This window comes from Coptis chinensis, chromosome 1, assembly GCF_015680905.1.
Source record: "Coptis chinensis isolate HL-2020 chromosome 1, ASM1568090v1, whole genome shotgun sequence".
Lineage (NCBI taxonomy): Eukaryota > Viridiplantae > Streptophyta > Magnoliopsida > Ranunculales > Ranunculaceae > Coptis > Coptis chinensis.
Window position 1 is genome coordinate 48,847,662 of NC_141456.1, and position 27,485 is coordinate 48,875,146.

Sequence of the window (27,485 nt, forward strand, 5' to 3'; positions counted from 1 at the left end):
TTAACCTAGCAAAAGCGACTCAAGCTACAACAATATTTTAGTTAGATACTAAATCCTTGGTTACAATGAAAACTTTATACAAATACATAATGCTCTCTTATTATTGGAAATGATTGCATACCTTAGCAAATAAGGTGAGTGACTATTCATGAGCTGATGATTCTTGCCTCTATAGTGATGATGCACACTTAAAATTGCTAGAAGGTAATAATTGTATTGAATTAACAAAAGGAGAAGAGTTACATTACAAAGAATTGAGAAATGAGTATAATAGTTGATTATGTAATAGCATACCAACTACAATACATTAAGAGGAAAATCAATTTATGGTTGTTCCACTGAAATTAAGAAGTCTGGTATGCTATCCCACCACTTCCCAGTGCCATGAGGTAAGTGTTGCTCCTGCTGTTGCACATTTTTCAGTGCCTAAGTGAACTTCCTGTCCAAGCTAATGTGATAAAGAGCCAGAAGTTCTAATGCACTGATTGAGCAAAATGCTTCCTCTGCAGCTATTGATATGAGACAATCCATAATTTAATCCAACCTGCTTGAATAGAGGTGCTACTCTTTAGTCTGTCTTGTGATCCCTACTCCTAAGATAGAGTAACTAATGTGGTCGAAGGAGGAGCTATACACTATTATTTAACCATGTCTATTATAGGAGCTATACACTATTATTTAACCATGTCCATTATATTTATACCATGTCAGATATCTTTTACTGTTTCTCTTGCTGTTTTCAAATTTTTGAAACTATTTTTTTCTATTTTTTTTAAAACCTTAGCTTATAACTATTTTGGATTCCACCTCATAACTATTAACTGAAGAACAGAACATAGCAGATTGCAGCTAGCATAGCAAAATATTAGAGGCAACTTAGTGGCCAAGACCATTCTCTCACAAACCAACAATCGTCTGAAGTACAAAGTAACTAAATACTTGTACGCAATTGCATAACAATTAAAAGTCTATTTAATAATCTCAATTTCAAAAGTTGAAAAGTTGAACCTCATGTAATTCTACTAATAGAGTTTGGAATGATCCTACGGTGATAAATCAGTTTATTTTAAGAGTCCTACTTACTCTAAACTAAATAAGAGTCCTACAAAGCAGCTTGGTTTTTTTATGATGTTATATCGAGCGTGTCTGGGAGAAAGTAGTTTTGGGATGATCCTACAGTGATAAATCAGTTTATTTTAAGAGTCCTACTTACTCTAAACTAAATAAGAGTCCTACTTTATTTTAAGAGTTCTACTTACTCTAAAATAAAGAGTCCTATTTACTCTAAAGATAAAGAAGAAGCCATTATAAAGGATAAAAACAATTTTATCTTTTATCTTTTAGTACGTCTTATCCCGAACACTAATCTTATTTAATTAAGTATACATACGTATCATTATAAAATCCCTCCAAAACTCCACTCAAAACAAACAAATAATTTGGTTTGGAATACAACTAACTTTCATTCTGGTAAATCTATACCTAGCAGCTCCAGCATGACTTGGTTGAGTCAACTTGGGCCACTTTTATGGAAATGTTAACAAAGTATATTGTTGGCCTGGGAAATCTAATCATGTAGCGAGTTGTCCTCATAATCATTGTTTTACCGAACATTTTTTAGAATAAAAGCTCTTTGGAATTTCTTTGTTGTGTCAACCATTTCCATTGTGTTGGCAAATCATAGAGTGAGGAATGGAATTTTTTTTTTACTGAAAACAATGTTATAGAAAACACAATGAAATTCAACTTACATATATGAAGACATTGATACTAGAATATTATGAAGGTCTGATATTATGAAGGTGTGCTTTTAAGTTCCTTCTAGTTCGCTTGTTCATTCTACCACTTATGCGCTCTTTTTCTCTTCTATTGCGTTGGGCCAACTTGCGTCGAGAAATCTGAGAAGGTGTATAAGCACTGGTCGGACTAACACTAAAATCATCCACTTCCATTTCGTTTTGGGTGTCACTAACATATAGAAAAAAAAATTCATAATGGGCTAGGAATGGAAATATTTTTTACTGAAAACAATGATATAGAAAACACACAAAGAAATGAAACTTACATATGGAAAGGCATGAACGCAGGTATATTTTGAAGGCCTGCTTCTAAGTTTCTTCTTGTTCGCTTGCTGCTTCTACCAAAACTACTTTCTCCCAGACCGCTCGATATAACAGCATAAAAAAACCCAAGCTGCTTTATTATATAGAACACATGTAGGGATCGAGCTGACAATGCACCATGGAGGTGGAAACCAGTCCTTACAAATATATTTTGTTATAAATCTTTCTGTAATGAACTTCGTTTCTTTTAGACATACTCTTAGAGCATGTAACATGCTTGCTCAAAAACATTTGCTGCTTAGGCAGCCAAGAGTGGACCTGTAGAGTTATTTTTGTATTGTAATGACTTCTTAAATTTTTTGATAAATGAATGAATTTGATGCATATGTTTATATAACAAAGGTCATCCTAATCCAAAACAATCTAAGTAGCATACACCCTCCATAAGCACTCAATATTAATTTTGTAAATAATAGTTATTAGATTTTTGTGTTTCTTTTGCAGCTTTTAATTTAATTAATAAAAAAAATGAATAATTTTATGACTGGAGTGGCGTAGCCACGGGTTAATTGAACTGTGGACCTGTTTATATAAAAGTATCACGCAGCCGCGTGGGCTTGGGCCCGTCAGTTGGGCTTTAGTGGCGCGGTGTTGGCAAAACCGTGTGGGCTATATGACGCGGTGTTGGCAAAACCGCGTAGTTGCTTGGTGAAAATTTGATGTTCCTCCTAAAGTTGCTTGGTGTTTTTTTGGTTCAAAATTTTGGTGTTTTTTTGGTTTGGTGTTTTTTTGGTTCAAAATTTTGGTGTTTTTTTGGTAGCTCTCCTAAAGATGCTCTTAGGGGAAATCATCAATTTTTTGATAATAAGCACAAAACATCGGGAATACAATTCCATAAAAAATCAGTCAAAACATTAGTCTTAAAGCAATGGTGTATGTATGCCTCGGTGAAAATAACGGATCCAATCATACTAAAGATTATAAAACCCCAACAACATAATTTGTTACTTGAGCTTTATGCCAACCTTGAATCAGACTTAATGGTAAGAGTTAGAGCTACACACCTTCATCATAATATAGCTTTGAGTATTATTTGACTGATATCAAATTAATGTAGGCTCATATCCTCCTCTATCCTTTTATATACTAACTCAAAAGATAAGTAGTCCCCCGTGATTCAAAATAACGTAATCCACACAGCATCTAACTTGCGCGCCCACCTAGCAACGTATATTAAGGAATTTTGAAGTAATTCAAAATAATGTAATCCATCGTATATAATTACTGAAGGCAATATATATGGTACACAGTAGCAATATTATTGAAGGCACACAATACACTCAAACAATTGACCATGACATACAACTTAGACAAACCATGTAAAAATATTTTGATGAAAAGATGTATATCGAGAACAATTAAGAACTGACAAATCTTAATATCTTTCTTATGGGTGCCGCGTGTTTCCCCAACCAATCCGTCTTGTACTCCCATCTTTCTTTTAATGAAATTCAAACTTACCCAACAAAAAAAATCTCAATATCTTAATATGACCAAACCCTTCCAATAAACCAATCTAGATCCCTATTAATTAACAACCATTGATTGTAAATTTAAAGGTATTGCTAAACCAAAAGAAAAACATACTATCTATTTCACATTCTCACCTTAAAAAGAAACCTCGAAACCAAAGAGGTGATTGCAAAATTTCGTTGGTCATTATTCTTCCACCTATTTGAGGGTTCAAGCGAGAGGTTTTTACGCATTCATGTGGGAAGAAAACCATGCCAATTCTTACGTGAAAAAGGAATGTTTCTAAGCAATAGCTAGGTACTCTTGTAATAAAGATTTATAAGAAAGTATTTTCTAAATAAGTTACTAAGTAATAAATTAATAACTATTACCCACCTCACCACCTTAGGATCACACCAAAATTGTTGATTTTCCTGGATAGCATTATTAATATTTTGGACCATGACCATGTTTAGAAATTCAAGGAACAAAACCAACATTATTAGTCACCCCTACCGAAACCCCTCTTATAATGAACACACAATATAATTATGCAGTTCTGCCGCATACTTAGCCTATACTTACCCGACTGATGATTTAGCTTGGGCATTGATGATTTAGATTGGGCCCTTGCCATCTAAAAAACCATGTGAATTGAACTTCTTAATGCAAGCAATGCAATTATACAAAGCAAAGCAATGCCCATTACCATGATTCCCTTGAATAACACACTTGTTGCATTAGTGAATAACCCGTTGACCCGAAGATAAAACTACATCCTATAGAGAACATTTAAAAGAGAGAGAATATGCATACCTTCTCTATTTGATGAAGTTTCATGTATGTTCTTAAAAAGAGAACTACGGAGTTGTGATTCGTGAAGAGAGAGCTGAGATGGAATCTAGTTTTTGAGAACGTAGACATGAGAAAACCCTTTTACGTTTCTTACCCATCTCTTCCTTTTTCTAATGTAATATATAATTTACTGGAAACAAAACTCTTAAATGATAGAAATTGACTATTCCGCCCATGCGTGTTTGGAAAAAAAATTTATCACCGTTAGATCTCACCAAAATCTGTTCTCTCTTCTCCTTATAACAACATAAAATAAAAACATAAATATATATATATATATATATATATATATATATATATATATATATATATATATTGCATATATTGTGCGGTGCGAATGCGTGTCCGATTTGGACACGGGTACGGCAATTTGGACACGGCAAACTCTAAATATCAAGACACGGGAACACGTCTAATATTTTATTATTATTAATTTTTTTATTAAAAATAATTATTTCCATCCTCAAAAAATAATTATTTCAATCCTTATTTAAAAAGCATAGTCTTAACAAGTATACTATAAAAGCATAATTGGTCCATTTTAAAACCATGGGTTAGTTATAAACCTTTAAAGTAGGCCCAATAAAGAAGGCCCGGTTTGTAACTGTTGCATAGTTTAAAAGTTAAAACAATGTTCTAAGTTTTTTGGCCCAATTTGCTGTCCAAATAAAAAGAAATATAAAGGCCCAATTAAACATTTAAATTACAAGCCCAAATACCAATTAAAAAAGCCCGAAAACAAAACAATCCCTAGTCTTCTCCGAGTCTTCTTCTCCAACAGTTCGATCTGCTCTCTCTCTCTAGTTCGATTTGCTCTCTCTCTAGTTCGATCTGATCTCTCTTTTCCACTTCTGTTCTCTCTCTTCTCTACTTCTATTCTCTCTCAAGTCGACCACGGACCACGAATGCAATCGGGTGTCGGGGTGTGATTAATCGGTGTCGATGCGACGATGACCCACATGACGAAAATATAGGCGTACCCATGCAAACTATGAGAGAAAACTGAAACAAAAGGATGTGATCATGCATGGCCGAGCAAAGAACCCCATCTGAACATAAAGTCCCCGAAGTGTCCATGGTACTTGGTGTAGAAAGAGAGACAGTAAAAGTTGAGTCTCAAAGTGAGACCCATCCTTTATTTATAATAACAGAGTTAAAATGTACATAGGTTGGGCCCAATTATGGGACTAAACAGAAATATAGAACTAATATTACAATACTCCCCCTCAAGCTGGTACGAAGATATACAATAGACCCAGCTTGCCAATGGAAGAGCGAAGATCAACAGGTCCCACTAGTTTGGTAAAAGCATCAGCAATCTGTGCCTTAGTCCTAACAAAGGACGGGCAGACAATCCCAGAACGAACTTTCTCCCGCAGAAAATGCACATCAATCTCTATGTGCTTAGTCCGCTCATGTAGGATCAATCACGGCTAAATGGATGGCAGCTTGTTTGTCACAGTGAAGTACGGATGATCCGGACTGTGCAAAACCAAGCTCTCCCAAAATAGATTGCAACCACATAATCTCACAAGTGCCCAAAGCTAGGGCACGATACTCAGCTTCAGCAGATGATCTGGAGACAACAGACTGCTTTTGGCTTTTCCATGAGATAAGGTGATCCACAAAAAGCACATAAGCCGGTAGTGGAACGACTGTCAATAGAACCTCCATAATCAGAAGAATCAGTGTAGCATTCTAAAGGACCCTGTGAACCGGCTGCATAGACGAGACCTAAGCCAGGGCAAGACTTTAGGTACTTCAGAATATGCTCCACTGCAGCCATATGAGATTGACGTGGAGCATTCATGAATTGACTAACTCTGCTCACAGCATAGGCAATGTCTGGTCTAGTATTAACTAGATAAATAAGACGCCCAACAAGGCGTTGATAAGTTGATTTATTTGACAATAATGGTCCCTCGTCTGCAACTAACCGGTTGTTAGGCACCATAGGAGTAGAAACTGGTTGACAACCTAGCATCCCTGTATCAGTCAGAAGATCTAGAACATACTTTCACTGAGATAAGAAGATTCCCTTGGGACCACGTGCAATCTCAATGCCAAGAAAGTAACTTAGAGGACCCAAGTTTTTAACCCCAAAGGATTCCTTAATTTGTACAATGCCTGATGCATCGTCTCCTGTAATAATAATGATGTCCACATATACAAGCAGATAAATGCGACCCCCAGAGTTCCACCGAACAAACAATGTATGATTTGAGTGGCACTTGGTAAATCCATACTGTAGTACAACCTAGCTGAATCTACTGAACTAGGCTCGTGGTGACTACTTAAGCCCATATAAAGACTTACGGAATCGACAAACTTTCCCAACATACTCCCCCTCACCACGAAAGCCTGGTGGGGGATCCATGTAAATTGTCTCGGCCAGATATCCGTTAAGGAAGGCATTCTTCAAATCCAACTGATGAAGAGGCCAATCATAAGAGGCAGCCAGGGAAATAAGAAGTCAAACATATTTTAACTTGGCTACCGGAGCAAAGGTAGCACCAAAGACACGTCCAGGTATTTGTGTAAATCCCTTAGCAACCAAATGGACCTTATATTGTTAAATTGTACCATCTGTTCACTGTAAAGACCCATTTGCATCCAACAGGGCAAGTCTTGGGTGGGAGGTAAAGCAATCATTTCCCAAGTCTGATTCTGCTCAAGGGCTGGCATCTCAGCCTGCATAGCGGCTACCCAATGTGGATCTGACAGAGCCTCAAAAACTAATCGCAATATCCGAATGGAGGAAACCGAAGTCAGATAGGAACACTAGGGGTGCAGATGGATAAGTTCGGATGCGGATATGCCTGTATCCGAATCCGAATCCGAATCCGACGAATGTATGATAATAGTATCCAAATCCGATATCCGATATTCGAATCGGATAATATCCAAATCCGATCACAAAATCAAACAGATGGAAATAAATCCAAATTCGATCACATATCCAAATCAAACCATATATTGTCAAACCTGTCGAGCAAGTCATGAAAGAACTTAATCTTGCAACGGAAGAAGATGAAGAATTGGAAAAACAGTCTTAGCCTTGTGTAAACAAACTCGAGAAGCTTCTACTATTAGCGAAGTTTAGTGGAACGTAGTTCGAGCGCATGAAGAAAAGTTGTTGTGAGTTTATTGAGATCCGATGAAGAGACTATTGTTAATAAAAAAGCTTGCTAAGGATTTGGTTTATAAGTGGCTCGGTCGAATTTTACGTGAGAGATGTACGATGTTCAAAAAACCAGTAGCAACTCAAACTGTTGGTAGAGAAGACGGTATTCAATTCAGGATGACAAACATTATAGAAAGCCCTAAACTAAATTTGTATTTATATTTATATTTTATAATTATAATATAATAATATATTTATATTAATTAAATCGGATTCGGATATTATCCGACGGATAGTACCAGCATCCGTATCCGTATCCGTATCCGAAACCTGTTCGGATGTGAAAATTTATCCGAATCCGAATCCGATATCCGAAAATTTCGGATAATATCCTATTTTTCGAATACGAATACGAATCGGATTCGGATATTCGGCTATCCATCTGCACCCCTAAGATACACCCTGATAAGAGACAAACTGCGCAATAGTATGGTTAGTGGGAAAACCGTTTTTGTCTGGGGGATGCTTGGTCCTAAAAGGAAATCGAGGGGGCTCAACAACAGGAGAATCAATAGTAGCAATTATAGGGGAATCAACAGTAGGAGCAATCACAGTAGATAGATCACTAGAAGGTGAAGGAATGTTACCGGAGGCAGTGGGCAGAGCATGAGCATGAGTAGGAGCGCGACGGGTATACACCTATAATGGTTTAGTAGGAGGGACCACCAGAGGAGGATTAAAGACAGGAATAGGGTAAACAACGGAAGACGCCTCCTCTGGGGAAGACAAATGTTCCTGCACAGATGTATAAGGATTAAAATATGCACTATGCTCAACAAATGTGACATCCAAAGTATGATAGAGGTGACGACTAGGTGGATGATAACAACGATACCCCTTGGACATAGGGGAATACCCTAGAAAGACACCGCATGGATTTATCATCCAATTTGGTCGGCGTAGGACTCTTATCATGAACATAGCAAACACAGCCAAACACCCGAGGAATAATGGGAAACAGAACACGACTGGGGTATACAACCTGAAGAGGGGCCTTGCCATTAAGAACTCTACTGGGTGTCGGTTCTGAAGATAGGCAGTAAGAACCGCATAATGCTAGTAGGACTGGGGAACATGCATACCTTGCAACAAACACTGAACTACATCCATAAGACTCCGATTTTTTCTTTCAGCAACACCATTTTGCTCAGGTGTATAAAGACAGGTTAGTTGTTGAAGGATACCCTGTTGGTTAAAACGGGCGACAAATTCGTTGGAAACATACTCCTACGCGCTATCAGACCGAAGTTCGCGAACCACGATATTGAATTGAGTTTTAATGAGCTGGAGAAACTGAGTGAAAACAGGGAGAACCTCATATTTCTTGCAAAGTAAATAGATCCAAGTACACCGAGTATAGTCATCTATAAAGGTCACGTAGTACCTATGGCTAGAGAGGGTAGTCGCAGGAGAACGCCCCAAACATCCGTATGAATCACATCAAACATACAAGGAGATCTAGAAATGCGAGGAATATAAGAATTACGCACATATTTAGACAAATAACAAGTATCACAATGAAAAAGAGTATTTGTGCATGGTTTTATTAATTTAGGAAATAAAGTACATAGATACTTAAAGTTGACATGGCCCAACCGAGCATACCAACTTTTCAAAGACTCAGCAGAAAACAAATAACGGCTTGACACAGGCAACACACTAGAATGCAGACTCGATACTGGTGGAACAGGTACTGGGACAAGGGGGGGATCTCCAAAGTAGTATAGTCCCGCATGCTTATAGCCCCTGCCAAAAATCTGCCTCGTACTCGGGTTCTGAAAATAACAAGAATGGGGTAAGAAAATAACAGAACAGTGGTAATCTTTAGCAAGGCGACTAACAGATAACATGCTAAGTGCAAAGTGAGGAACATGTAAGATTGACTCTAAAGAAATAGCAGGGGATAACTGAACAGTACCCTTACGGGTAATAGTGGTGTATGAGCCATCTGCAAAGCGGACGTGATGTGAAAAAGGTGTGATATCAGAAAATAAACTAGACTCACCAGTCATATGATCATTTGCCCTGGAATCAAGGACCCAACCAGATAGAGACAGGGAACGAACATGGAATGCAGTAGGTGTACCTGTGGCAGCAGTCATGGCAGAAGTATTAGATGTCCCCTCACGTAGAGATATATGCTGATCAATCTGTCTTTGGGTAAAAGTCCCCTAGTCCTCAGAAACTCCCCTTGAATGATGACTGCCAGAAATATCAGCAATAGCTGCAATACAAGGCTTGCTGCCTCCTAAGTAGGGCAGGGAATTGGATTGGGTTTGACCCGAATCCGACCCGACCTGAATCCGAATAGTTCAGGTGCAGGTCGATTTTCATATTTGTTTATTTATTTGGGTTGGGTTCAAATTCGGGTATGTCGGATTCGGATTCGGGTTTGGATATAATTTTTGGGCTTTTTTTGAATTTTTAGTGTTATCCGGTCGGGTTTGGTTCGGGTCGGATTCGGGTTGAAGATTTCGGTTTTATTCGGGTTCGGATATTGTCAAATAGTTAGTTTTTGGATTGAATTGAATTGATTTTAATTGAGTATTCGTAGAATTTGTTTCTTTGCAATTGTGATTGCATCAAATTGGTATCAAGAACTAGATTTCAAAGCTTCTATTGCCTTTGAAGGTCTTGGTTAATTGTTCTTTATTATTGAAAAAGATAAAAGAATTAGTGGAGAAAAAAATCGCTTCCGCAACTTTATCAAAGGTATTATCAATTGGTTTATTGTTTCTTCTGCAAAAAAGATTTGAGTTTTTTTAGTTGAAAAAAAAAAAAAAAAAAAAAAACGTCTCACTGTTCATCGATACTGTTCACGTACTGTTTATCAACACTGTTCACCGTGTTACTGTTCACATCACCATTCACTGCAAAAATAAAAATTATTATTCTCATGGCGACGACAATTAGAGAACTTAATGTGAAGTTTGAGGCATTAGAGAAGAGTGTGAATGATATAATTGAGAAAACATCTGGTTATGATGAGAAGTTCATTGTTTTGGATGAAAAAATTGAGAAATTGAAAGAGGATCTGACGACTTCTCTCGATGTACGTTTTGCCGAGTTACGAGATTTGTTGACGAATGGAAATGAACCTCGTAGAGATAATTTACCTCTTCCCATTATTGTTAATCGTCCTCCACCAACTGAGCGTGAGTTCAAACCAAAAGTTGATATTCCAGAGTTTACAAGTATCTTGGAGCCCGAAGTTTGTCTTGAGTGGATTGCCATGATAGAGAATGTGTTTGTTTATTAAAATATGTCAGAAGATCGCAAGGTTTCTTGGGTTGCTACTAGGCTTCGAGGTTTTGCTTTGATTTGGTGGACAAAGTTTCTCCAACAACGCTTGTGCCAGAATTTGGGTCAAGTCACTACATGGGAGCGCATGAAAGACGCTTTGCTTACTAAGTTTGTGCCTATGAATTATGCGCAACAGTTGTATGGGAAGTTGCAAGATTTGAAACAAGAGTCTAAGTCTGTGCAGAAGTATACCGAGTCCTTTTATCGTCTGCAATCACATTGCAACCTTCCAGAGAGTGAGGAAGTCCGCATTCGCCGTTATCTGCATGGTCTTTAGGGGAGACATTTGTTATGATTTAGTCCATGTTTGGATTAACACCTTGGAGGAAGCTTACAGTTTTGCTAGCGAGTCTGAGAAGAAAATGAGTTACTTTTCCTCCATGTCATCTTATAAAGTTACTCCCATAGGTCCGAAGAGAATTGTTAAGTGTTATAGTTGTGGTCAAGGGGTCATGTTCAAGTAAATTGTTCTAAAAAACCAGTTCTGACTATTGATATGGAGACATCTCAACTTGAGACGACAGAGGAAGCGCAAGGATACACAACTGAGGGAATTCTTACTCCCGTGGATAAAGGGTTGCCTATGCTTATGGCTCATGTTTCGCCTATTGCAGAGTCTACACGTGGTAATGTATTTCAACAGAGTGCTACTTTATATAATCCACTGGTTTCTAAGACTTGTCCTACTCATGTGGTTTTGGATAATGGCAGTAGTATTTCTTTAATTTCTCGTCGTATGGTTGACACACTTGGTTTGACTACTATGATACATCGTCGACCTAGGAAGGTGCATTATTTCAGAGTTGGAGATTTTGAGGAACTGGCAGAGACAGTTCGAGTTGGTGTTCGCATAGGAGATTTTCGTGACTATGTTCTTTGTCATGTGAGTAGTCTTGATGCATGTGATTTGGTCTTAGACACCACTTGGCAGTATAGTGTTTGAGCTGTTTATCGTGCTTGGGAGCAGACTTATCGTATTTCTCAGGGTCGACGTGTCTTTACACTGCGTAATCAGCCATTGCATAAAATGTCGTCTCATTAGATCGTGCTTGCTAAAATTGGGAATAATGCTTATCTGCCACCTCATCGTCGTAGTGATTGGAGATCTAAGAAGACTTTTAACTTGTCGGAGTCGAGTTCTTCAAGTGAGGGAGTATGATGTGAATTAGGGTTTCACATTGATAATTGAGTCCTATATTAGTTTCTATGTCATTAGGGAGTACTAGAATTGGGTCTAATTAGTATTTTGAGGTTATTTATTATAAGGGTATTTTGGGGTTATTATTAATTCCGAATTTAGGGTGTTTTATTTGTTTTAGAAGTTCTTTTCCTATATAAGGAGTTGTAGGCCTTTGGCCATAGTTAGTTTCTGGATTGAATTGAATTGATTTTAATTGAGAAGTCGTAGAATTCGTTTCTTTGCAATTGTCGTGATGTCATACTAGTAATACTGGATAGGGACGTGTAAGCAGAAAGCTCCTCCTAGTGCTTCTTCAAGTACCCCAAGTAAGCTAAGACAGAAAGAGCCCCCTGTGTAGCTTGACCCAACTCATGGTAGAGCTCATAAATTCGAACCTCATTGTTAGTGGTAGCATACATTTCGGAGAGAGCAGCCCACAAACCGTCAACAGTATCATAAAAGGTAAACATATCATAGACATCAGGCTCCATAGAGTTGAACAACCAACTTAGAATCATGTAGTTGGTCATGGACCAACTATTGTAAGTAGGGTTTGTATTAGTTGGACAAATCATCTTGTTGGGAACAAGCCAATCCATTTTCCCTTTGGCTCCCAAAAATAATCGAACAGAATGAGCCCAAGAGTGGAAATTCCACCCATTAAGAAGAGCGGTAGTAATTTTCGTCAAGAAGAGAAATTATTCAACAAGGAGACATCGTCCGTACCTTTAGAGTCTTTATCCATCATGATAAGGTATCCAGTGCAAAAGGTAGTACCTTGATGCGAGAAAAAAGTTATAATTGCTGGAAACCTACCGGAAAAATGTTATAAACGCTGGAAACCTACCGGAAAAACAGCACACGGCGCTCAGATGAGCAGCTCAATGGCACAGGTCAGGTGTAACATGCCTCGCTGCCCGGGTCATGAAGAAGGAAGGGGCGGCGGCGGCTAGGGTGGGTGCTAGGGTTTGATCTCCTTACTTTTCTCTTCCTGTTTTTTCTGATACCATGTAGAAAGAGAGACGATAAAAGTTGAGTCTCAAAGTGAGACCCATCCTCTATTTATAATAATAGAGTTACAATGTACATAGGTTGGGCCCAAGTATGGGACTAAACAGAAATATAGAACTAATATTACAATACTTGGGAAAAAAACTTGATCTACAGCATGAATATGGAAATACAGAACTTATAAATGACTAGAAGATTTAAGGTTGGGGGTCAAAGATTCAACTAATACAAAGTATAGAGTAGAAAACATTAAAGTCTTTTCATTCCATATCAAGGGTGTCTGCTGGTGTAACATGTTATCTAACTTTTCACTTCCATGAAAGCTTTGACGCAGTGATCCCAAGTTCGATCATCATTGTCTTTGTCAACCATTATGAAGATGGTACAAATCTAAATAATATAGACCAATAAAATGGCACCTTCAACTTGCTTTATCTTCACATCTGCAATAAACTCAAGAATGCTCTAGAAATGATCCTTCCCTCAATATTCGTCTAACCAAGTTTTTTTTCTGTAGTTATGCGAGTTTGCTCACAATGATGAGAAAATACTAGAAGTAATTAGGATTGAATTTGAAGAATGAGGGAGAACTGTATATGGGGTGCTACTTTTTTTTGGAGTGAGCTAGAGTTAGGCAGATCTCAACCTGTATTGACTGGAAAACTACTTAGTCCTTTTTCATAGTATATATCATGCACTCTAAAGACTAAGGTGGATAAAGTAAAGAATATGAGAACTTACTGAATTAGATAGGGCTGTAAAGTGGTTGGCAGTGCTATTAGTTTCTCTGACAACATGGACTTGAAAAATAGAGCCAAAATGCTCACACATGCTATGATTAGCTTCTGCCTGATCCCAGCAGTTACCATAGGGCAGCCATTCTCTTGTTGGTGGCACTGATAGCCATTTATGTGAAGCCATACCAATTTCCTTTGCTTACACCTGAGTACATCCTTCCCAATATTCTTTGATATGTCTAAGTTCCTGAAAGAGAACTCATCTCTTGCTGTTTCTTTTTTGCCAAGTCATGTAGCACTGTGCCTCGGGGAATTTCTTTTGAGTCCTCCAAGTTCAGCCCTATATTGTCCTTCACATCCATTTCTTTTCAGCTTTACTGTGTCACCATCTTGTTTCCTCCTCAAGTTTGCTTATTTAGTTTCAAATCTGATGTTTAATTCCTCGAACAAAGACTATCACATTGCAAATGCAGAAATTTCTGATATCTCGGTAAGTATGGCCAAAATTGTAAAAACCATAAATGCCAGTGAATGTTTCTTGGAATTATTGACATCAAACTTACTGATTTTCCAATTTGTCATTAATTTATCATTCTTTATCCTCTACTAGCATTTCTGTATGCTCGATGAGTGTTGAATTAAGCATAGCATTAAGAAATTAAATATCTCAACAATTTAATATAAAAAGCTATTTCTTAAACTAAATACGTATGGAAAAAAAATCTTAAGCCCTTAAATGGGCCAATCATATTGCCACGTTAGAAGCAACCAAGTGTCCGAAACATTAATGATTGGGTCCCACTTTCTTGACTTTTATTGTTTCATTTATGGAGGACAAACACGTAATTTCAGCAATAAAGTGAGGGCAATAAAGGAAACAAAATTAATGACGTGATGAATTTACTGTTACACCCTCCGTTTTCTTTAAAGAAGTTAGATAACCTACTGTCTTCTTTGTAGAATCATATTATGAGATATCCTCTGACCCAGTCCTTCGTTGTACTTTTGTCTTAGTTATACTGACACACTGTCTTATGTCATGCAGATATAGAGCCATTACAAACAAACCCTGATTTGGAGGAAGGGTATTGCAAAGCATTGCTCTGCCGCATACGCTTTCGTAAGGTCTTACCTTGTGTGTACTCTTTCTTTTCAAATGGTTATGCTATTGAAATGGATTGTAGGATCTTTCTCCCTTTTTATTTTTATCTTTATAAGTTTTTAGTTTTTCTTCTGTTTGTTGCTTGTGCATTGTAATAGGCGGGCTGTTTTATGAAAACTTAAGTCGATGACCATCTATGAGGGTCATTTTTATTTTAAATTCTGAACACCAAGTTAACTACCTGAGATGGCCTACTAGAAACATCATACTAATATCAAAGTAAACATATTGGAGTAAAAGCATCAGCTAGAGAGAAATAACCCCATCTAAAATTGGTGAATTAAGAGGTCCCTTTTGTGTGTGCTTTTGATTACTCTCCTGTCTCTTTCCATCAGAAAATGTGGGAACCAAGTGACTAAGCATGTCAACAAGTATAGATGACGTGATCCCTACCAATTGGCTAGGGGTGTCTTTGGATTGGATCGGAATAGGGGCTTTTTGGTAAACTTTCTGATTTTTTTTTCAGAACCCAAAATCATAGCTGATTCAGATCCGATTATATTCGGATATGTATGTTTTTTCCAAATTCGAAAATAATTCGGAAATGAGAAAATTTGGCTAGGAAATCAGAAAAATCAGATTTTGGCAATGAAAAGAGGTTAGCTTGATGGTTAAAGAGATTGAGGTCTTGATTGTGAATATAAAAAAATTGAGGGAAGAAATTGAGGTTTTGATGTTACACAGTCCTGAGTTCTATTAACAAGTTTGATGGTAGAGAACTTAAGTTTTAACTAGAAGTTGTGGAAGGGTGGTGTGTTTGATTGTCTGTAAGATCGGGGAAGTAAACGGAACTGTTGCTATTTTTTTCATTAATAATAAGAGAACATGCTATGGTAGTCCCAGTTATATTAGTTTGATGTGGGTGTTCCTTCGAATGGGCTTATACAAAGTGTACAACATTATTTGAATATTGGGTTACTCTATTACTTTAAACGGATTAATCAGAACAATCAGAAGTTCAGAATTCGAAACTGTTTCTGATTCCATTCTGATTCTTTTCGAAAAATTCGGATATCGGAAAGTGAATCTTGTTGCCAAAATCGGATTGAATTTTGGAATATTCGGAATTTCGGGAAAAAATGGCACTCTTATTTTTGGGGATGGAGCTTAGAAATACCAAATTTCAAAGTTCAAATGGTATAAGTGAGAAGACTTGAGCGGGTGAGAAACTTGTTGCTAGACGCTAGTGCTACAAAAAGAACAATTGGAGGTTGGTGTGGGTGACTTCGTAACTCCCTTGTTGTTTTCCTTTGCAACTTTCTCACTGGGAATTTCTGTTAATGTCAAGTCGAAGCTTGCCAGGTTGTTTTTGTTTTGTTTGGTAAGGGTATTCATTGTAATTCTTTGGTGATTGGAACAGTTGTCTGAGCTAGTGAGCTACTTCAACAATGGCGACGCAGCAGATGGACATACCCGAATCCAAGAGAAAAATCAAGCCCTCATTTCAAATCCGACGCCTAACACCCCTTTAGGCTTCCCTTCCAGCATTGATGTTGGGCTTAGCAATGCCCTCTGTTTTATTCATAATGCCTCCCACAAGGACCACCAATAAGGTATAGTTACTGATTTAATATACCGTTCCAAGGCTTTCTCCCTAAATTTCGAAGTGATGACCGCTTTAAGAAGACTTGTGTCCTCCTCACCTAGTCTCCACAACCATTTTCTAAGCACGGACATCCATCTCTTAAAGAGATGCAAAATACCGTACTGGGGAAATAACACATTGTCTAATGAGTAAAGGTGGCATCTTCTAGCTCCATTAGTAGTCCCCCAAGAGAAGCTAGAAGATTGGAATAGAGACTGTTAAGGAGACTCAATCTTTAGGTTCATGCAATCCCCAGAAACCTGCAACGACCCCCAATTCAATCCAGAATTGTTTGTGTTTTCATTTGCTCGCAATGGTGGTTCTTTTGTTTTTGTAGTAAAAGGGACTCTTTGTTTTTGGAGTATTATGTTGCTTTCAGGAATACTCCTTTTGACTATTTTGTTGCTAAATGGGATAGTATTATGAATAGGGGTACTTGACTAATGGTGTGTGGGGTTGATCTTTTGGGCTTATTTTTCTTGTATTTGTAGGTTATCAAGACCTACTTTTTATGTAATATAAATGCCTAACTTAACCGATGAATTTTTTTTTTTGCCTTTTATGGAGATGATCATATCATTGTTGGGTACTATCAAAGCTTGCCTTTATTTATTTATAGAGAGGCATCTTATCAACCAAGGTGTAAATGGATTGCATATCCTGTGTGTGTAAAATGGTGAATCTGTCAAGAAGAATGAGAGTCTGAGAGAAAACAACATGAAAAAAGGAAAGGTTTGAAGAACCCTAAGCCTGCAAATGAAAGAAAAAATGGATGCCTATATTCTGCCATAAATGGATTGCTAGCTTCTTTAGCCACCATCTTTGTGTGGTTCATTTTGTTTTTCCCTTGACGGTAGCTTTCTGTATATTTGTGTCATGGTTGTTCAAATTATGCAATATAGCAACCATAAGTGTTACTGTGTTATTCTTCAATTGATTTCACAAGGTGCAATTTGTATTGGTATTCCTGATTTATATTGATTAGTCACTGTCATGTGATTCAATATCTTATAATCTGCTTCTCGTTTGAGATTTTCCGGTTTTTCTAATTTTGACTCTCCTTTCCCTTGTCTTCAGCACTTTTTCCATGTTCTCATGTGTATGAGAAAATCAAATTGTAGAGCTTTGGAGTTGGCAAGGAAACATATAGTCTCCTGCTTATCAGAGCTAGTATGCATTTACAATTCATCGGAATTCCTTATGTCCCATGCGTATGGATCTTCCCAAGATGAGATGGAAACCAGTACAACAGCTTCTGGCTCTAAGCCTATTGGGTTCGATGCTAGTTTAAATGGTAGGCTGGCGGCCCCTACTCCTCCACGCGCAATCAGAATTCTCAGCTGGAAAAAGGTGAGGTTTTCAAGAGGTCTAGCTAATTATCACTAATTATCGCTGTTAGTTTACTGTCATTTGATTTTGTAATGCTGCCACTCTTTGACAGGCTATTGAGTATTTCCAGAAGCTTCTTCATGATCTAGACATATTGTGTTCGTTTACCCTGGATCCATCGTTAGAAGGTATTTTGCGCTTTGTTGTTCGGTTCCAAAAACTTCAACCTGATTTGGTTGCTAGATCACATTTGCAGGTCAGCTTATTTTCTTTCTTTGTGCCCTACTTGCATTTTCTTTTCTGAGTGGACTTCTCTTTGTTTTCTCAGTTGCTTTTGTGATTTTTCATGGCAACAATAACTGTTATTTTTGTGTATTCTTTCACAATTATTCTTGAAACATTGTTAGTTTTCACTTTGTTTCATTGGATGGAAGTGATGATCATAGCTCCATCTCTTTAGACCTTAGATTGGTTTCGTGGATCATAATTGTCGAGTTTAGTTGCTGGTGGTGTTGCCCTAGAAAATTATTTCATGGTTTAGTAGTTCCACACATCTATGAAGCATGGACACTCCTCTAGGGGCAACGTATCTGTGTCGGACACGTACCGGACACCATCACTCTCCGAGACGCCTCTGACACGTGTCCAATATTTGATCTGGAGTGTTAGATTTATTAATTAATTTTTAGAATTTCTGACACTCCGTGGACACACGGGGACACTTCTACATTTTATTCTTATTTTTTAAAAGGTGATTAAAATACTTAAAAGAAGACACGGCTTGGTAGGGTTTTATTTCACTCTTGAAATAAGAAAAATGAGGCACAATGCACAACTGCACTTGATGATTGCCAAGTCCCTTTTATATATATTTGTTACAAATCTTCTGTAATTGTTATTTCTTTCGTTGGCATTAACTTGTATTATTGAACATGTATGTTGTTGTTTAATCTTGTAGAGTTGGACATGTTCAAAACTAGTGTTTATATTTTGATTAAAATTTGGTGGAGAATGTTAAATTTCAATTATATATATAGTTTTTTTTTTAACGTGTCCATGACTTATCCGTGTCTTACTTTTTTGAATTATGTTGTGTCCGTGTCGTATCCGTGTCGCGCGTCAATGTCCGTGCTTCATAGCCACACATTGTGTCTCTTTGTGGGAGTTTCGCTACATATTTCCTCCCTGAAACCAGGAAATGTTTAAGACAGAGCTCGTTGAAGGTTACCGTGTTTAGTATAATAGGCTTGATTGTGAGTGTCAGACTCAGTACCTTATTATTGTTCTGATTCTATTAAATTTCAGAAGGAATGGAAACTTGGAAAACTGTCCTCTTTTTCTTTCTTAGAGGAATCTCTCTTGAATTGAGGATGATGTCAAGCAACTGAGCTTGAAGAGCAACAGGAGGATTTGATTTGGTTTGGAGAAAGATGGGGCGTTCAGGTAAATCGTAGTAAGCTAATAAAATTAATTGATGGGAAAGTAGTAAGAGGGGGGAGGGAATATACTCTTCCTCAGAGGGCAACTCGGACTTCAACGATCTGGGTGACGAGGACAGTGAGGAGGCTGATCACGTCCGGTTTAGTTGTTTGGAAAAGGACTTTGAGGTCGAGGATGATGCGGAAGGGGACTGAAAAGTGGAGGATGGCAGCTGATGTTAGCTGTGTTTTTTGTAAATAGGGGAGTTCTTAGTTGTAGGTTTGGGGTTTTTGTTTCGCAGGGTAGATTGTCTGTTTCTTTCTCTTGGGTTCCTTGTTTTGGGCATTTTTTTTTGAGTAGTTGAACCTGGGCCAAACCAAGTTGTTATTGACGAGATTTGGGTATTACTCTTGTTGGTGATGTCAACAAAATGTACTTAATATTTCCAAAAAAGAAGAAGAGAGAATTCTCTCTTTAACTTTTGTTTATCGAAAGAAAATAAAAAAGATCTCTTTTTCACTTCTTGTTACCTATCTCCTCTTTGAGTACGTCCTCACATATTAAATAGTGCTATGCTTCTAAGGTTCCATTAAACGTTGCCTTCTTTGTTTGGTGTGCATCTCTAGGTAAAGTCTTGACTATGGACAATCTTAGGAAGAGACATGTCAAGGAGGCCATTGTTAATTTTGTCCTTCATGTTTGAGGGGCGGGGAGTTTGTGAATCATATTATTTTGTTTTGTCCTTTTTCTCAGGGGGTTTGGTGTCATTTTATTCTATAGTCGGGGGTTTCTTGGGTTTGTCTAGTTTCGGTGGCCATGGTATGAGCATCATGGGACTTGAAAGTCTCAGAACGTTGGCTTTGGAGGATGCTACCTTTTGTGATTCTGTGGGGATTTGGTTGGAGAGGAATCAGAGACACTTTGAAGGTGTAACAATGCCTATAGAGAAAGTTGTGCTAGCCATCAAAGCACTTTTATGTTTCTGGTTGAAAGCGCATAGTGAGACCTGAGACATACCGTTTAAGGCGTTTGTGTTTCGATCAGAGTCCATTTTGAGCTGATTCGACTTGCCCTTTTTTATTTATGTTTTCTCCTTTTCTTCTTGTGATACTGTAATGTAGGATATCTCATCCTATTATATTCTTGGTTTGACATATATTTATAAAACAATACTTTACCGATAATAAAATAAAAAAAATAGTGTTATGCTACAGGCCTACAGCTGTCACTGATGCTTCTATTTTAGTATTTTTTTCAGTATGCTCCTTCATTAATGGAATTCTTACCATTCCAGAAAAATAGTAGTTATAATGATAAAATATAAAAATTTGTAAGAAATTCTGAAACTAACACAATATAATAGTCAAATGCTACCCTGAAAATCCACTTCTTATATTAACGATTGTAAGGGCAATCTCATATTTCATGACCGTGTAAAGCAGCATTGCTACCTTTAGCCCTTTACCTCTTGGGGGTGTCCATTAGACAAACTTGCCATTTTGCTTCGTCATGTTTTGGAAAATTTCCAATAGTTTGGCAAAGTTTGTGGTATTGTTATCGTAGACCCGGGTTTAAAACCTGCCACCCACCATAATGAACCTTACCTACGAAAAAAACCTGTGAAAATTTATTTATTAATAGATTATTTTTATTTTTATGTTTCCTGCATCTATGTTTGAGTTAATTACTTTTCTTTTATTCATATGTCGTTGACATCCTAAAACTGATTTGCAGCTTCTGTTAATTGAAAATGGGAAGCTTTATGGTCGAGATCATGTTTTTGATGTAATAGCTAGAGCTGCCGCTGCATCAGTTGAAGTCCCAAAGGACCAGGAAATTCGTAACAATAAATTATTTCTACAGTTAGAACAGGTGAATGTCAAGATTCTTTTTCCCTCTTTGATCCTGAAATTTCTTATGTTCTGTTCGTGTACAAGTAGTCTCAATAGCTCACACACACTCACATTACAATATGCTCGAACAAATGGCTCTATGAATGAGTTGAGCTGAGCAATATATTTGGGACCTGACCGAAATGTATTTTGCTATTTTCACTTGTTTCACGGTTAATGTTGGTGCCGACATTAGTTTGGCCGTAAGGTGATAGCTTGAAACTGAGGATGAAGGTGTTAAAAAGAGAAAAAGGGATTGGGGATGATGGCAGCTGCCATCAACTAGGTTGGGTGGCAGCTGGTGGTGGTGAGGTGCAAGGAATTGCGATTGAGAAGTGGAGGAGATTGAACGATGGAGAAAGCAAGATAGAGTGATCTACTGATGATATTAGATCTTCAGTAAGGGAGTCTTGTACAAAAATGTACACTTAAGTTCAAATTTGGTTTATGGGGCACAGATGGGGTTGCATGGAGTGTGAGACAGGATATAGTGGAGTGTCAGATTGGGTTAATGGGGGTGTGGAATTTGGTGTAATGGGGCTATGGCCTTCAACTGTCAGCTTCTTGGTGATGGCCAAGTGTTTGGTGCAATTTGATGTGAATCCCTATAAATCACGACTACTTTGATCTTAATACTTGTAAACTTTTCTCCTTTGCGACTTTTTTTTAACAGTTTAAATATATGCCTAATGAGGTTTTGTACACCGCTCAAATAAAATTAATATTTCCCGGGTTCTTCTTGGCCCAAGCATCCCATGAACCATTGGTCCCTTTCTTTGGTCCTGCACACTCGAGCCTGGTTTTGTTTGACTTTTTGCTGTTAGAAGTTATTACAATATTAAGCCTAGATTAGAATCCTCAACTTCAGAGAAATGTCTGCATTTGAAATCTGATTTGTAACTTCTAAGTCTTCCATCATTTTCAAAATAAAAAATAAAGATTTTTATGGTTAATATCTAAGAAATTTAGGTGTTCAAGTCCCTGATAACATCTCACTAAAGTTATGACAACTTTTAACGCCTAAACTCTTATATTGGAGAGGTAAATATGAAAAGGATTCCTAATTTATATCACACTATGGAAATTTTAAAATGAACTAAATCTCCCAGAAGTTGGATATTGTCTCTAAAAAACAACTTCAGTCTTTTGTCAATGCCAGTGTTTATCCTTTTAACTTGTCATACTGGATGTATCAGATAAGTTATAAGTTATATTGTTGCTACAATATTTATCGACTTGTTCCACATTGATCTGCCGAATACCTTGGACATCTTATTCAAACTATTTTAAGTGAGAGTTTGAAACCATGATCTCGTAGACTAAATCTTGTGACTGTGAGATGTCAGGGCGGGCTCAGATGCTGCTGTCTAGATGTTTCATGTGTGTGCTCCTTTTTCTTTGATTCATCTAAATGTTCTCTATTATTCAATTCAGCTTCTTATCAACTTGCTCAAAATTCTCTGTACTAATGCGGCCTGGCAAAGGCGCAAGCTTGGAAAGGTTTTACAAGATTGGAGTATTACTTCAGTGCAGGTTTGTGCTTATCAGTAACTGTTCTGCACATGTTCAATTTTGTGAGTGTGTTCTTCCACCTGAATTTAGTTTGTCGTGTTAAGTAGTAAAAAGATTAAAAAAAAAAAAAAAAAGTATAAACATTTGCGGTTTACGTATTAACCGTCTCTGAAAGTGCAAATCCAAATATTATATGACTAGAAAAGTTTATGGCTTGATCTAGCGAGGATACATTGGCAGTGGATTTTCTTGTACTAGATCATAGCCAACATAATAGGAAAGAATCCTCATCATGATTGCGTGATGCAAACATCATCGTTAAGAATTTAACAATTTACTGATAATGATGTCCTGTATACCAAAATTTATTGTCTGTCTGCTTCCAGTTACATAGTGGACTTGAAGGTAAATTAACATTCTACTTCATTGTTTCTCCAGAGAACTAGTTTTATAGACCCGTTGCAAAAGTATGTGCTGAAATTATCCAACCCATTTCTCGGTGTGTCACACCTATATGACTCATTAGTCCCTTTCTAGACAGACATATTCGTATCCCACAAACGGCTATGGACAATTCCATCTCATTTTTATAAGTTCCAAGTATTTATTAATGGTAATGATTCATCTTATAAATTCAATTATTTAGTTGATTGGCTCAATTCAATTGAGCCATTTCCTATGAGTACGATTAAAAGCTAAATATCCCTTTTTATAAACTTTGCAGCATCCAACTTAAAACCATTTCCTATGAGTAGAGCGCTCCCAAGAACTAAGTTATTGTTGTGTAAGGCTTCAAATTTCCAACGTGGAATTATATATCACAACACGACCCCGAAGTGTGGTGTGGCTTTGACCAGACACATAGACGAACATTTATTGGGTGATGCGGAGTAGATGGGCATTTTGGCCAAAAACAATAGCCTGCTCTGGTATCTTAAACTTTTGGGCATCCGACTCAATACCTATTGCCTACAAGTGAAGCAGTCCCATGAACTTTTATATTATTATGCAAGGCTTAAATTCCCATCGTGGGATTATATATTTCAACATTTTGCACCACAATAAGTCAATGTCACCCTATAAATGTTTTGACAACACTTAATTAGATACTTTATAATCTAGACCTCCCTCTTTTTTCAGCTTTGAGTTTCTTAATATTTCCCATCAAATTGCCATTTCCTGCACAATAATAAATTGTTTTTAGGTTATCGTGAAACATATTTTGAGGCAGTTATGAGATATGCTGGGTAAACTGTATGAGTGGGTTGTTTTTCCGTAGGATGGATATTCTTAATGCCTATCCAGAACTAGCTGCTTCTGTGCTACATTTTCTATTTAAAATCATTATCTCCTGATGCTCTTGTGTGATATAACTGTTTGTATTTTGTAATCAGGAGATTCATATCAATGCATTAATTGTAGTGAGATGGAAATTTTACCTGAGAACTGACTGGTTGTGCTTTGTGCTCTTTGTTTTCTGCAGCTTGAGCTGGATTTTAAGCGAGCGCTTGAAGAAATGTCAAGTAGTTCAATTAATGAGGTAGCTAGGTTTCTGTTTGATTAGTGAGTCATAATTAACTAATGATCAATGAAGATGTCTCTGTTACGTACCAGTGAACATGGTTCTTCGAAGCTATATTGGTAGAACACATGAGAGGTTGGGAAGGGGACCTGCAATTTGCTGGTTTCACCTGAGAAAGTCTCATCCCCCTTGATCTCGTGCACATGCACACATGCAGCATTATACTTTCTTAAGCATCCTTGTGGCTTACCAATTTGTACGTTCCTTTCTTTTTGGAGGGAGGGTGAGGTCACTATACAACATAATGAACGTACTGACTGCCTAAGAGATGCAACACTCCAGCTTACTGGATTTGTTGTTTTTATTTATTTATTTTATTTTATTTATTTATTACACTTAACTTATCCTGCAGAATGTGTGCATGAAACTAGCCAAACATCTCCTTGTTTGGGCAGAGGAACAAACATACTGGATTGCTTCTCGTTTTCTCATGTTGGGCTTTGAGTTGGACCTGTATTCTCCCAGTGACTATTGCATGGTGTACTGGTTTTTATATGTTATCCTGATCAAGCTGTCTGAAAAAGTTCAACTTAAGATGTTGACAAGTAGTGATGCTGGTGAGTGTGCTCAATCACCTGTCACAAATCTAACTTATGTATGTTAGTATGGGTTCTTTGACATCTATCTGTGCATAAAAAACACACCGTGAGGTAGGTCACTCGGGCGCGTCGTCCATTAGGCCAGATAAGCCTGCTAAGGCCTCCCTTTAGGAAGGTCTCGTATTTGGGTTTCTACATCTCCTAAGATGTAGGCATTAAATTCACTCATATCAGTAAATCCCAAAAAAAGTTTCTAAAGATAGGATTCTAAATATAATTCACTCCTGTATCCACTCCTAAAAGTTGGCCTCCATAAGAACTGCTGAAAAAAAGAAAAATGTACCCAATATAGGCCTCATTCAATGTCCAACCCCAAACAAATCTTCTTCACATATCTAACTATCTTTTAGTTGAAAAATTGCTTCAGTAAGCTTTGTTCTCTGTTTATCAAATGTTTGGGGAAAAGGCCTCACTATGGTCTCTGCCTTACTGCCTTAGGCCTCGAGTCGGATTGAGCTGCCACTGGTAGGTTGACTACTTGTTAGGCGTTTGTTACAAGTTATCAAATTTACTTCGGGAAGTTTTGCACAGAGAACATTGCTCTACCCTCAAACCTCCTGCTGAACTGGCCATTCGACTGGTATCTGGTTTTTATCTATATGTTGTGGTCTCTTCTCTTTTTGAGGACATTGGACATCTCCTGTATTTCTTGCCTGGTTTCCATAATACCTGATTGGAGTAAATTTAATGTAATTTTCTCTTAGTATGCCTGACATAGTTTTTCCGTAGGAATTATCTTCACTTCGCTTACACAGGTTGTTTTAAATGTCATTATTCTTTGATCAGTTAAACGGAAGGGGAAAAAGAAAAGGGATCTCTCAAAAGATGTGACTAGGGATCCTCAGATCCCACCCTCAGTCCTGTTGCTTCAGTGTTACATATGTCTGTCTGAAGGACTCACAATGGTAAGTATACTTTGTCTATGTTGGTTTGGTTTGGTTTGGCTTGGCTTAACATTTTGTTGATAAACTTCTTTTCAGAAATACTTGAATTTGAGTCCTGAGGATGAGAACGTTTTCACTCTCTTCCTTAAAGAGGCATACCATTGAAACTGATGCATGATATTAGTCAACATTGGCCGATTTATTCCTCTTGTTTAACTTTTTCTCAATTATCCATTGATTTACGATCTGTATTTGCATGTACCACAATCTTGGAACTGTTTTTTCTCATCCTTCCATCTTGACATGTTTTCCTTACTACTCATCAAATTACTAACAATATCAATCCCTCCAGATGCTTGCTGCTCTCAGGAACGAATGCAGCACTTTCCAGAGTGCGAACTATTTCAACACTGAGGAAGAGGTACATATGCTTCATTATCTCTCTGTTGTATATCAATCTTTCTTGAACCATACTTGGTCTATGAGATGCTCTACGACCAAAATCTAGGATTCGTCAAATTAAGGTGGCCATAATAAGGTAAACGAATGTAGCAACACAGAATAAGTTTCTTGTAAAGTTTTACAGTTTGAGCCAGTAGTATATAACCCAGGCCATGGAAAATTATGCTTACATTTTCTATTAAGTTCGGAAAGCCAATTCGTCGCCCTTGCCTCAATCTTCTATTGTTTGGCTAGCTTCCTGGTCGTCAGTTCATGCTGACCAAATTATGTGTTTATTGTCTTCCCAGAGATTCAATCAGCATTTTGATCTACTACAGAGAGCTCATGTTCCTGATCACATCTCGTACCATTTATTCAATGAATCTACAATCGATGTCCGATTCTCTGTGAGTATTTAGGGAATAAATGCAGTTTTTCTTTATCTCTTACATTTCATGTGATGTGTAAACAAGCTTTCTATGTTTTCTATTGTTTTTCTTTGTCTCAGACTCTCCTCAAGTATAACCATTTTAGAGATGCTCAGAGGATTGCGAAGGAGCTTAGGAGTAGTTTCTCTAATGACAGTGATAGATTAGCCGAGCTTCGACAGATTGAACAGATTGCTGAGCACAATCATGTCGCCCTTAATGTTCTTTGCCAATTTGGAAGAAATGACGCAGCTTTAATGGTTTCATTTGAGTTCATTCACCATCCTTGTTTTGCAGTTGCTGTTGTGAAGAGAGCTTGATATTGTTCCTTCTGCATCTAAAGTTTTGAATTTAAGTAGGCTTCTTGAGGCCTTCTGTCATTACTTGCTTATGATATTAGAAATATATAGTCAATTCATGTTCTGCCTATATTTTGTTGCAGATGTGAATTGAAAATGGACACGTGTACTAATTAATTGCGGGCTTAGCATTTTTTTAAATATTATCATGTCATCATGTAGTAATAGATGTCAATGAGTTATAAGAATTTAACCATCTATCCTATAAAAATGATTTATCGAGCATTACTCAAAAGTGCTAGTTAAAGACTTAAAGTTACTTGAGCTTAGTGGTTCTGTGGCTGCAGTTGTGGTGCGGCAAGACTTTAGCTGTACTACTACACTTTAACTGCACGCGCAGTAATATGCAACATGTGTGAATGTGTTCACTCAACTTAACAAACTCAGAAATTACCTAAAAACACTCGGAAATTAACAGTACATGTCTAAAATCCCACATTCATTTTGA

General features: G+C 37.4%; 1 protein-coding gene across 2 annotated transcripts in view; it reads left to right on the forward strand.

Moving 5' to 3' along the window:
* Window positions 1-27,225, forward strand: part of MAK10 (MAK10 homolog) — a 41,120-nt gene extending 13,895 nt beyond the window's left edge. The window contains exons 6-16 of one of the 2 annotated variants that reach the window (XR_015219326.1): window positions 14,891-14,970; window positions 17,670-17,942; window positions 18,034-18,177; window positions 21,075-21,212; window positions 22,667-22,765; window positions 24,228-24,284; window positions 24,679-24,883; window positions 25,712-25,830; window positions 25,906-26,230; window positions 26,559-26,657; window positions 26,759-27,225. Coding sequence is in view for 1 of the 2 variants with exons in the window: in XM_086603022.1 (XP_086459148.1) it covers window positions 14,891-14,970; window positions 17,670-17,942; window positions 18,034-18,177; window positions 21,075-21,212; window positions 22,667-22,765; window positions 24,228-24,284; window positions 24,679-24,883; window positions 25,712-25,830; window positions 26,162-26,230; window positions 26,559-26,657; window positions 26,759-26,998 (1,523 nt within the window). In the remaining variant the exon portion in view is untranslated. The remainder of the gene's footprint in view (window positions 1-14,890; window positions 14,971-17,669; window positions 17,943-18,033; window positions 18,178-21,074; window positions 21,213-22,666; window positions 22,766-24,227; window positions 24,285-24,678; window positions 24,884-25,711; window positions 25,831-25,905; window positions 26,231-26,558; window positions 26,658-26,758) is intronic. The other variant, XM_086603022.1, reaches the window with a different exon arrangement.
* The last annotated feature ends 260 nt before the right edge of the window (window positions 27,226-27,485 follow it).